Genomic DNA, 13,144 nt, shown 5'->3' on the forward strand with positions numbered 1-13,144 from the left:
GTGGTAACAGGTGATTGCTCATTCTCGAATGCTTCCATTACCATGACTAAATCTGCTGGCTGTGCCATCTCCACCCCCTTGGTGGGCAATGGCAGCCTACTGAGAGCATCGGCACAGTTTTCTATGCCTGGCCTGTGGCGGATGGCGTAGTTGTATGCGGATAATGTGAGCACCCATCTCTGGATGTGTGCCGATACATTCGTATTCATCCCCTTACTTTCAGAAAAGAGGGCTATCAGTGGCTTATGGTCAGTTTCCAATTCACATTTGAGCCCATACAGATATTGATGCATTTTCTTTACCCCATAAACACACACTAACGCTTCTTTTTCAATCATGCTGTAGGCCCTCTCAGCCTTAATCAGACTTCTGGATGCATAAGCAACCGGTTGCAATTTCCCAGATTCATTAGCTTGTTGCAATACACACCCGACACCATATGACAACGCATCACATGCTAGTACCAAACACTTACATGGATCATACAACACAAACAATTTGTTTGAGCTTAACAGTTTTATAGCTTTTACAAAGGCATTTTCTTGGCTTTTACCCCATACCCATTCGTCTCCTTTACACAGTAAGGCGTGCAGTGGTTCTAACAGGGTGCTGAGACCCGGTAAGAAACTACCAAACTAGTTCAGGAGTCCTAGAAATGACCGCAGCTCCGTCACGTTCTGTGGTCTCGGTGCGTTCTCGATTGCCTCCGTCTTCGAATCGGTGGGCCTGACGCCGTCCGCCGCGACTCTTCTCCCCAGGAACCCCACTTCAGGTGGCTGGAAAACGCACTTTGATCGTTTTAACCTGAGCTCCACGTGGTTGAGCCGACTAAGAACCTCCTCCAGGTTCTTCAGATGCTCGACTGTGTCCCGACCTGTGACCAAGATGTCGTCCTGGAAGACCACGGTGCGTGGGACCAACTTCAGTAAGCTTTCCATGTTTCTCTGGAATATCGGCGCGGCTGATCGAATCCCAAATGGGCATCTGTTGTAAATGAAGAGACCTTTGTGCGTGTTGATGCAGGTGAGGCCCTTCGATGATTCCATCTCCAGCTCCTGTGTCATGTACGCCGAGGTCAAGTCCAACCTCGTGAACGTCTTTCCTCCCGCCAGCGTCGCAAAAAGGTCATCTGACTTTGGTAGTGGGTATTGATCCTGCAGGGAGAAATGAGTGATAGTTACTTTGCAATAACCACAGATTCTGACGGTGCCGTCTTCCTTGAGGACTGGAACAATCAGACTGGCCCAGTCGTTGAATTCGATCAGCGAAATGATGCCGTCTCGTTGCAGCCGGTCCAGCTCGATCTCCACCCTTTTTCTCATCATGTACGGTACTGCTCTCGCCTTGTGATGGATGGGTCACGCCCCCGGAATTAGGTGGATCTGCACTTTGTCTCCTTGAACTTCCCGATGCCTGGTTCGAACAGCGAGGGGAACTTGTTTAAGACCTGGGCACACGAAATGTCGTCGACGAGCGAGAGCGCTCATACGTCGTTTCAGCGTATCTTCCCCAGCCAGCTCCTGCCAAGCTCCTCGCCCGGTACCACAGAGTGGTAACTTGTGCACCGCTCCATTGTAGGAGACTTTTACAGTAGCACTGCTGATTACGGGAATCAGTTCCTTTGTGTAAGTTCTCAGTTTAGTGCGAATGGGAGTCAGGACTGGCCTTGAGGCCTTGCTGCACCACAATTTATCGAAAGTCTTTTTGCTCATAATGGACTGGCTCGCGCCCGTGTCCAGCTCCATTGACACTGGGAGTCCGTTTAATTCAACCTTCAGCATTATCGGGGACACTTTGTGGTAAATGTGTGCACCCCATATACCTCTGCCTCCTCGGTCTGAGGCTCTGGTTCGTCATGATCCGCCATGGATCTGTCCTCCTCTGCAACATGGCGGTTTGCAGGATTAGCAGGGTTTGCAGCTCGCCTGCACATACGTTGGAGATGTCCCATTGTTCCACAGCCCTTGCAAACGTATCCTTTGAAGCAGCATGAATGGAAATGATGATCACCCCCGCAGCGCCAATAAGGTGTTAATGGCCTAGCATTCATCACCCTTGATGGTGAACTCTGAAACATCTGCGGACGTTCAGCTGCAGGCATGTGAGGCCTGCCCTGTACGTTGCGATTCGAAAACAACATTACTTTGTTCACAATACTTGTAGCAGCACTCGTGTGCTGAGAGATTTGCTGGGTATTGTTACTGGTGGCCATGAACGCCTGGGCTATCGCTATAGCTTTACTCAAGGTTGGTGTCTCTGCAGTCAAAAGTTTGTGAAGTATCAATTCAGGGCCAATGCCAAGTACAAAGAAGTCTCTGAGCATGTGCTCCAAATGTCCTTCAAATTCGCAATGTCCTGCAAGGCATCTTAGCTCGGCGATATAGCTCGCCACTTCCTGGCCTTCAGACCTTTTGTAGGTGTAGAACCGGTACCTCGCCATCAGAACGCTTTCCTTCGGGTTCAGATGTTCCCGGACCAGTGTGCACAAATCATCATACGATTTCTCTGTGGATTTCGCTGGAGCAAGCAGATTTTTCATGAGGCCATACATTGGTGCCCCGCAAACAGTGAGGAGAATCGCCCTTCGTTTGGCAGCGTTCGCTTCTTCTTCCAGCTCGTTGGCCACGAAGTATTGGTCGAGTCGCTCCTCGAAGGTTTCCCAATCATCTCCCTCCGAAAATTTCTCCAGGATGCCCATTGTTCTCTGCATCGTTGGGTTCGTCATCTGTATCTCATCGCCAGTTGTTATTTATGAATAAAAAGTCTGACCAGATACTGTGAGCTCATAGAAACATAGAAAATAGGTGCAGGAGTAGGCCATTCGGCCCTTTGAGCCTGCACCACCATTCAATATGATTATGGCTGATCATTCACCTCAGTACCCCTTTCCCGCTTTCTCTCCATACCCCTTGATTCCTTTTGCCATAAGGGCCATATCTAACTCCCTCTTGAATTTTTCCAATGAATTGGCATCGATGACTATCTGCGGCAGGGAATTCCACAGGTTAACAACTCTCTGAGTGAGAAAGTTCCTCCTCATCTCAGTCCAAAATGGCCTACCCCTTATTCTAAGACTATGTCCCCTGGTTCTGGACTTCCCCAACATCGAGAACATTCTTCCCGCATCTAACCTGTCCCGTCCTCAGAATCTTATACGTTTCTATGAGATCCCCTCTCATCCTTCTAAACTCCAGTGTATAAAGACCCAGTTGATCCAGTCTCTCCTCATATGTCAGTCCAGGCATCTCTGGAATCAGTCTGGTGAACCTTCGCTGCACTCCCTCAATAGCAAGAACGTCCTTCCTCAGATTAAGAGACCAAAACTGAACACAATATTCCAGGTGAGGCCTCACCAAGGCCCTGTACAATTGCAGTAAACCCTCCCTGCTCCTATACTCAAATCCCCTAGCTATGAAAGCCAACATGTCATTTGCCTTCTTCACCGCCTGCTGTATCTGCATGCCAACTTTCAATGACTGATGAACCATGACATCCAGGTCTCGTTGCACCTCCCCTTTTCCTAATCTGCCACCATTCAGATAATACTCTGCCCTCGTGTTTTTGCCACCAAAGTGGATAACCTCACATTTATCCACATTATACTGCATCTGCCATGCACTTGCCCACTCACCCAATCTGTCCAAATCACCCTGCAGCCTCTTAGCATCCTCCTCACAGCTCACACCACCACCCAGTTTAGTGTCATCTGCAAACTTGGAGATATTACACTCAATTCCTTCATCCAAATCATTAATGTAGAATGTAAAGAGCTGGGGTCCCAGCACTGAGCCCTGTGGCACTCTACTAGTCACTGCCTCCCATTCCGAAAAGGACGCGTTTATCCCAACTCTCTGCTTCCTTTCTGCCAACCAATTCTCTATCCACGCCAGTACATTACCCCCAATAACATGTGCTTTGATTTTACACACCAATCTCTTATGTGGGACCTTAGTCTTTTATTATGGGTCTCCAGAGTGCCTCTTCAGCCTGTGAGGCCTCCTTAAGTACAGGTGCTCCCAAGGGATTGTGAGATCCCTTGGAACTCCAGAGGTTGAGCCCTCTGGTGGTTACACAAGGTATTTACAGGTTTACAGATATAACAACTTTAAGTGCATATCCAAGTATTTTTTAAGTGTGGTGAGGCTTTCTGCCTCTGCCATACTTTCAGGCAGTGAGTTCCAGATCCCCACCACCCTCTGGGTGAAGAGATTTCCCCTCATATCTCCTTTAAACCTCCCCCCAATTACTTTAAATCTATGCCCCCTGGTTGTTGACCCCTCTGCCAAGGGAAACAGGTCATTACTATCCACTCTATCCAGGCCTCTCATAATTTTATACACCTCAATCAGGTCTCTCCTTAGCCTCCTCTGTTCCAAAGGAAACAGACCCAGCATCTCCAATCTTTCTTCATCGCCAAAATTCTCCAGTCCAGGCAACATTCTTGTAAATCTCCTCTGCACCCTTTCCAGTTCAATCACATCTTTCCTGTAATGAGGTGACCAGAACTGCACACAGTACTCCAGCTGTGGCCTAACCAGTGTTCATTGTCCAAGCTCACACATGATTAATGGATACTTAATAGCCAAAGGTGCTGAAGAGCGCATTTTTCCCCTGAAACATAATGGAGGAGACAGGAGGAGCGGTGACTGTATTGCTGATTTTTAAAAAAGGATTCACTGGAAAACCAGGCAGTGTGTTTAATTATTTGTGTACAATATTATTGTTAATACTTTTTACTAATCCTGGTTACCTGGTTACAATGTTAGCTCTGGCCACTATTTATACATCTCAGAGTATCACAACATTCAGCTTCAATTTCACAACTGGACTAACTGAGAATAAAGCAGTTCAAATTTCAGGTCATCAACTGATGGAAGCAAACCTCAACTCATTCAAAAAGTCATAGAAATAGTTACCAGAGGACACAGATTTAAGATCATTGCCAAAAAAGCCAGGGGGCGATTAGGAGAATGTTTGTACTTGTTATGATGATGTGGAATGCACTGCCTGAAAGCGTGGTGGAACCAGATTCGACAGTAACTTTCAAAAGGAAAAAAAATTAAAGGGTTATGGGTAAAGAACAGGGTAGTGAGACTAATGTGATAGCTCTTTCAAAGCGCTGGCATAGGCATGATGGGCTGAATGGCCTCCTTCTGTGCTGTATGATTCTGGAAATACCCGACATTCATATGGGTAATACCACATTTGAAAAATGAAGGGGCTTTCAACTTTGCTGCTTGTGTTATAAATTGACACGCCCAGTGTGATAAATATGCTATTATGGTGGGAACTGCAGAGCGTCCTACTTGTAAATGAAATATTTTTAGATTTTAAAGATTTACTTGAACAAATAAAAAGAAAGAAATGGAAGACCCACCTTATATTGATGCACAACATGGCCGGGCAATATGGCAGTGGCACCCAGTACAGCAGCCGTCGAAGATCAGGTCCTAGGTGTGTGAATCTCTGTTCTGAGAACATTTTTCTCAGCCAAAATGTTTTTAAAATAGACAAAGCTGTTCCAAAATTAAATGAGGGAACATTGGGGGCAATTTTACGAGTACTTGCTGGTAGCAGGGAACATCTGTGCATATTGTAAAATCACAGGCAGCGTAGGAGTGTCTGGGTGTCTGGGGGTGAGCAAAGTTCTCCACCGTCAGCACGTACTCGGAAAATGATCTACACCCCACCCCCCAACCCCAACCCCACCAGCATTGCTGTGATCATTTTACTAAGGAATAGGTTATGTTAAAAAAAAACAAGAACTCGGAGGTAAATTCCCCTTCTCTAAGCCATACAGAGCAAGAAAGTCCCAGGTTTGTTTAATCCTGGTCTAAGCAGAGATAACCATCAAAGGCATCAACAAATGGCCCTGAGATAAAGAAAGGAAAAATTAGCCAGGATTCTTTCTCCTGACTACTCGATACCAATCCTCATTAACAGAGTTAGGGATAGAAATTGCCCTCTGCCCGAAACGGGACGCATCCTGCGTTTGTTTGAAGTTTTTCTCCGCTGCAACCCAGGCAGCAGAGAATTCGGCACTTTGAAATTTTTTTTGACTCGGGGCGGAAGTTGTGGTGGCTGAGGGGTGGAAGTGCTCTTGCAGCAGGTCCACCGCCCCGACCAGTCATCAGCGCCGCGCTGATCACATCAACGCATCGTCACACGTCTCTCCCCTTCAGTTAAATGGGCGGGCCGCTGCCAGCTCTGCATTCTTTTCAGTTAGGTCCACTGGGACACCAGGGAGGGTTTCGGCCGGACCAGTGGCCTGGCACCTAAGAGGCAGTCGGCCGACAAAAAAAAATAACATGGCGGCTGAGCCGCCATATTACAGAGAGTGTACCGACACCAAAGGGGTCGGCACGTGCACGTCGCAGCAGGAAAACGGGCGGAGCGGTCCCAGGCACCGCCATGGGTAATTTACAAAATGGCAGCCCCTCCACGGAGAGTCAGCGGTCATTTCGCACTGCCCCATGGCTGCCACTTTCAGGCGGCCAGAGGTCTTATCGGGAGGCGCAATTTCGGCCCCTTAGGCTCAGCGATGAAAATTGGAAAAAAGAAAATGATTATTTCTGAGTATCTTCTGATCTGTAGTATTTCTGACAGAAACTTTAGGGAGAGTGACAGCAACACTCTGAAAAATGTTGTGGAGGTTACAGTGGTTGAAAGTCGTTATTACATTACTCTGGACACCACAACCATTATATAAATTCCACATCAGTCATCTTACAGTTCAATGGTGTTTTCACCTGGAGACATTGTAGAGGAAGAAATGTCTGATTATTTAAAACTGGAATTGTCAGGTCATTACTGGGAGTAAAACTGCTCAGGTGTTGGGTTTTAACTGCGGGTCAGGTTTTGACAGGTGCACTTGGGTTTCAGCTCAAAATTCACTCACTGCAGCAAAAAAAAGATGCCCGGGGTTATTTTAACTCCTGGACTTCAATTATATGCTACTGACCGACTTCCCACCCATTCCGGGGAGAAAACGGCAGGCATTCACGCGGATCAAAGGCTGCCAGCTGATACCAGGTAAGCGGTGGGATCGGCTGTTGAGCCAGCCCCCAGAGGGACGAGATCACAGCAGGGAGGTTCGAGATTTCCTGGGAGCCTGGTTTGGCCTGGTGGGAAACTAGCTGCCACTTCCCGCTCAGACCTCCTCGTAAAAATTACAGATCTTGATTACATCATCGGGACCCAACATACATCTATTACAAAGGACCCCGCTGGCTTTGGGCGGGTGTTCTGGCCGCATGCTCAGTGAAGTGGGTTAAAATAGTGGCAAGTCACCTCCTGCAGGCTTCAGGGTGGGTAAGTGACCTGGGTGATTTTAAATAGCCCACCCGTCCGATTCTTGTCTGGTGGCTAAAATCAGCCCTTTAATTTTAACTCCATAGTCAACTGGCAATTTAAAAAATTCAAACCCATGGGAGAAATGAGTCCTCAGCTCATACAACCTTGGGTGAAGTAAGGCATTTCTAGCATTTTCCTTTAAATGGAGGTCCTCCAAAATACCTGCTACTGGATGATAAAAATGTGAGTTCAATGGTTTAGTGGATATTGTGGAAACCAAAGCAGCATGGTTTTCAATAAGAAAAATATTTTAAAGATGGATGGAGACTGGAGGTTTGTGAGGAGATGTGAAGGGGCTGTACCTTTCTTGCAGCAAGGATTTCTCTGCAGATAGGAAGGTGACTTCATCCTTTAGTTGTCTGATCTGCCGCTCATAGTCATCCAGTACATCCACCTTTTGTTTATAAAATCTCACTTGCTCTCGAACTGCTCTCAGCCTGGAGAATACAGGGCACAGCTTATTCCAAAATGCCAAAGATAGTGATCGAAAAAATCATCTGATTTCTTAGGTGATTCATAGTGGGGCCAATTTTCCCCTGTCTAATGCTTGTGTGCACTTGTTTCTGGGGTGTGAGAGAAAGGAAAAAGGGTTAGAATTCTGTAATAAAAACAAAATGCTGCAGATGATGAAAATCTGAAAGAATATATATTATATATTTTATAGTAGAGATCTGTCATGCCAGATTTCCGCCTCATTTTCCCTAAGACATGCACTTCCTAGCGTAGGAAGCAATTAAATTGAACACAAATGAGACAGGAGTGATATCATGAAGCCTCCCACATCACTTTCCTGAAATTCTGCTGAATGGGCTCCTGTCCAGAAGACAACCAAAGTAAACTGGCCGTTAGAGGCGACAGAGCCGCCGCAGCAGATCGCAGGGTCTGTAATGGACAGCCAGCAATTTCCTTCCAAGACAAGCAAGCATTTTTTTTAAATGAATACTATTGGATGCAGCAGGCCTGCACTGCAGAGGTGGAGGCCATTTGGCTGCCGTTTGTAACAGCAATCAGCAGGCTTACATTTCCAGCCAGGTTAACGCTGCTGAAAAGATTTTAATGCCAGCAACAGACACACAACTTCCCTCCCTGATTTGGAGTGAGTGCCAACTCACAGACAGTAGTCCCGCCAGGCATTCACCCAGGCCATTTAAAATGTGCTGAATTCAATCAAAGTCCAGATGGGCTCGTGCAAAACTCAGGTCTATTGTGTTAATTGCAAAAGAATTGCCACATATTAACATTCAGCCTTAAAAGGGACATATTCTTTCTGTGGGCGAAACTTGGAGTAAAACAAAATTTATTTCTTTAAAAAGCTGCAATAAAATCTTGTGACACATTGATCCATTGCTAAAATAAGAGGAAAATAAAGTAGTCCCATAAATGGGCCTGCAAAAGTAACTTTCTAGCATTGAAACTATGTTATCGTTCTAAAAAATAAATGAAATGTTTTGAAGATATATTGGACTGACTTGCCACCTCCAATTTATTACGCAGAATACTCAGACTCTGTCTGCCAAAACTTATTTCCCTTTACTATTAAATCAAGGCAGAAACAGGCAAAAGCACAGCTGATACAGGTGAACACAACAGTTTTTTTGGTCAGCTGTAGAATTGCAAAATTCGTGGGAGAACCTCCCCAGTGTTTGGACTCATTGGAAAGGAAATTTAATTTGGAACTATCTACCAGAAAGTTTGGGATCCTAAAGTGCACGTAGAAGAAACTACGAACTTTAATCGAATTTGGGATTTTACAAGGCAGATTGGGTCTGTGTGGGCAGGCCTAAGAACTAAAGGAACTATCCTTCAAAGAAGCCAGTTTGAGTATTGAAGCTGTCTGGGGTATTGAAACTAAAGCAAATTGTCTGGAGAATTGTGGAGACTCGAAAACCCTTTTCCCCAGGAGACATTAACATAGCAACAATTAACCCAGAGATAGCTAACCATCATCCTGACTTGGAAAACCATTCCAGCACATACATAATAACAATGGCACATCCAGACCGCATGGAAAACCCAAGCACAGACATTGCAAATACCAAAGCTAATATTTCCATCAATAAAACAGATTTAAAAGATCGACACATCCGAGACAGGTTAACATTTAATGGGCCCGCCAAAATATGACAAAGAAATATCAATCCCGCCAAAATTAAACAAAGACTCAGGGCTGATTTGGCACGAAGATTAGAACAGCTCTAAAGGTATAACTGGGCCCTGCTTTAACAAAGGGTATACAATGCTATGGTATGCTATGCTATGCATCAGAGGGAGAAAGGAGAGAGACCACCACAGCAGTTTTAACAAGCCTCTTCGGCTTGACATCCTGCAACCGAAAAGGAAGGAAGAACATCACCATCGCGACAGCAACCGACCACAGCCAACGTGGTACCACCAGAACACCGTGATCGACCAACTTCGAAACAAAACTCCGCAAGGAAGAAACCGAAGAATCAAAAATTTCCACTCTACAACCTAGGCCTGACTACCAACAGGTGAAAACATTACCTAAAGAGACTTTGAACCTATTTCTAATGAAAGAAAGTGGGTACTTACCCGATAAATCCAAAACACGCCTAACAGCATCAGCGGACACCACCCAACTGAAGATTGCACAGTAAGAAGTCTTCTATGACGTTCGGGGTACGGCAAGCAGAACCTACAGAATCCAGCGAACCCCGAAATCGCAAACCACCGCCAACTACCAGTAAAAGATCGGTGAGCATAATCCTTGTTTGCCCTCGAGTTTAACCTAGTCAGAGTTAGGCATTGGGAGGTGGGAGATGTATTATTCACTGTAACCTCTTTGAATGTGTGATTTATTGTTCTTTACTTGAGTGATTATAAGTTTGACATTGTATTTTCTTGCCTTTAATAAAATTGAAGTTCTTTTGCACCAAACCAGTTGCCTTTTGCACTTTATCACATCCCCCAAATAAATCCAGAGTCTTGAACCCAGGGAGTGGGAGCGATTCGAACCACTCAGAAGGTCAGAGGTGAACCTGACCCCATATACCACCCCCTACAGAGCCAGGTATCTGACACAGAAACCCATCACCGTGCTTATGAGTTTCCAAACTGGCAGACTTTCTGTTTGCTACTATTGAGTATATATTTTCTCTCACTAGAGACACGCCCCGCTTACCAAAGTCTGGGGAACTCCAAACACAGATTGGCAAGAAACAAGGCTTACAGACCCCTCCAATTGAGCACAGCGATACAACCAGTTAAAACTGCATAGCTAAAGCACATAAACTTTCTATCTTTTGTCCAACCAAGCACACCTTACCTGTTAGTTATGTCTTCCTTTTTCCTCAGCCGAGGACTCCCTTCCACCATGGTTGATAGGGTCCTTGACCATGTCCGTCCCATTTCCCGCACTTCTGCTCTTACCCCTTCCCCTCCTTCCCAGAACCACGATAGGGTTCCCCTTGTCCTCACCTTCCACCCCACCAGCCTTCACATGCAAGGGATCATCCTCCACTATTTCCGCCAGCTCCAGCGTGATCACACCACTGAACACATCTTCCCCTCCCCTTTCAGCATTCCAAAGGGTGTCCCTCCACGACACTCTTCAATCACCGCCAACACCCCTCCCCTTCCCACAACACCTTCCAGTACAAATGCAGGAGATGCAATGCCTGCCCTTTTACTCCCTCCCTTCCCATTGTCCAGGGCCCCAAATACTCCTTCTTCCAGGTTAAACAGCGATTTACTTGTACTTCTTTCAATTTAGTATGCATTATTCGCTACTCACAATGCAGTCTCCACTACATTAGGGAGACCAAACTCAAAATTGGGTGATTGCTTTGCGGATCACCTCTGTTCAATCCACAGACATGACCCCAAGTTTCTGGCCACCTCTCATTTTAATTCTCCGCTCCACTCCCACTCCGGCCTCTCTGTCCTTGGCCTCCTCCACTGTTCTAATGAAGCTTGAGGAACAGCACCATGTCTTTCGATTGATTAGGCACTTCACAGTTTTCCAGACACCACATTGAGTTCAACAATTTCAAATCATAACCACTGCTATGATTTTTTCTGACAGCAGCTGTTGGTAGTGATTCTGCTAGTACCTTGTACATGTCCTCTAGACCCATCTTTTGTTTCTTTACTTGTCCCATTACCATCTCCGTTTGCCTTGCACCATCATCCCTTGTCAGTGAATCTCTCCTGCCTTGCACCCTATCACAGACCTTCCCTTTTGTTCTTCGTTCTCCTGCCTCTGCACTTTCTTAAAACCTATTATATCTCTAACATTTTCCAGTTCTGATGAAAGGTCACTGACTTGAAATGTTAACACTGTTTCTCTCTCAAAAGGTGCTGTCTGATCTGCTGAGTATTTCCAGCATGTTCTTTTTTAATTTTAGATTTCCAGCATCCGTAGTATTTTGTTTTCGTATTTTGTACCTGTTAAAGCATTGGCTTGCAGAAGTATTTGAAGCTGAGTGGGAAGAATCCCAGCCCCAGTGACACGTCAATTTCCAAGGTCCCATTGATCAGCCAGGCTGGCTGATCAATCACTGACAGTGCCCTGGAGTATCATCCTGAATTACATCCCCAAGGATAACTGACAAGCATGGCTTTGAGCCCTTGTTAGTTGGACAGCAAGTATCAAGAGCTCCTCATGAGTGACACGGTGAGCAGCACAACTCACCAGAAAATGTGTGAATGTGCTGTCACCATCTTCCAGACCACAGCATGCCCTACCCCACTGAAGATGGAGATGTGGAATTTTAGCAGCAGCTGTTATCCTCTCTAGAACTCAATCATGGTAACCACTGGCCCCTGAATATATGATCACAATTTTTTCAGTCTCTATGTAATGTCTTTCAGTAACTGTCATTTGAAATCTTCAGGTTTGCTCATCGGCTATAGTATGGACATCTACTTTAATTGTGAAGGAAGGAGCTTGCCATGTGACATCCACCTTGATGTGCAAGACGTCAACTCTAGTGCCAGGCATGAAACCTACTCACCAGAACAGCTTAATCCAGGTCTCGTGAGGCACTTTGGCAAAGAGATGTGCCTGGTCAGGGTAGACCAGAGCCCCCACCCCCCGCCCCCCGCCCCCCCACCACCCCCACACCCCCCTGCAATCGTTTCCCCATGTGCCATAAATTTACTTTTGCACATTTGCTGAAGGAAGTCTTTCTGTTCCATATGAAGAGTTCTGAACCATAAAGGAGAACTGTGAGTACACATGTCTCATATGTCACAAGTTTAGTCTGCACTGGGATTTTGCTATGATGGAAGAAAGGTGGGGAAAACAAGAGCCAAAGCCCTTCATCCCTTCTCAGCATAGTCTCAAAGGGCTGTATCCAAGCTGAAGTTGGCATCCATCAGGGTCTCATGTACCATTATGAATACACAGTTGGACAGATATCTCTCTATCTTTCAATGTAACACATTTTTCTGTGCAAGAAATTGACGAAGATTATTTAAAGACTTGAAGCTTACTCAGCTCTCAGTTGAACGATTTCATCCTCTGTTACTAGGAATGTTGCAGCTGATTTGTTCTGAGTATCATCCAGTTCCAGATGAGCTTCTGCTAACCTACAGCATACAGAAACCAACAATGACCCAGTGTAACAAACTAAGGGACAAAATGCCGGCTCGTAAGTTCTGAATAGGCCTCCAAATGGTCAATTTTTAGCACAGATTCATATGTCTTCTGTGACCAGATTTTTAAAAAATCTTATTGAGGGAAAAGGTTCCTAGTTTGAATTTTAACAACTGTGCAAGAACAACACATGGTTATAACATGTATTTGTATCGTTACACCTAAAAAAAA

At 45.6% G+C, this 13,144-nt stretch overlaps 1 protein-coding gene across 3 annotated transcripts in view; it reads right to left on the reverse strand.

The window, feature by feature from the left end:
- Positions 1-13,144, reverse strand: part of spata18 (spermatogenesis associated 18) — a 347,300-nt gene that overhangs the window by 224,649 nt on the left and 109,507 nt on the right. The window contains exons 5-6 of one of the 3 annotated variants that reach the window (XM_070870071.1): positions 12,811-12,906; positions 7,656-7,790 (exon numbers count right to left, since the gene is read on the reverse strand). The exons of 1 other annotated variant lie outside the window; for it this stretch is intronic. In XM_070870071.1, coding sequence (XP_070726172.1) covers positions 7,656-7,790; positions 12,811-12,906 — 231 coding nt within the window. The remainder of the gene's footprint in view (positions 1-7,655; positions 7,791-12,810; positions 12,907-13,144) is intronic. One more of the 3 variants, XM_070870069.1, reaches the window with a different exon arrangement.

The sequence above is a fragment of the Pristiophorus japonicus genome, chromosome 2 (assembly GCF_044704955.1).
Source record: "Pristiophorus japonicus isolate sPriJap1 chromosome 2, sPriJap1.hap1, whole genome shotgun sequence".
NCBI classification, from domain to species: domain Eukaryota; kingdom Metazoa; phylum Chordata; class Chondrichthyes; family Pristiophoridae; genus Pristiophorus; species Pristiophorus japonicus.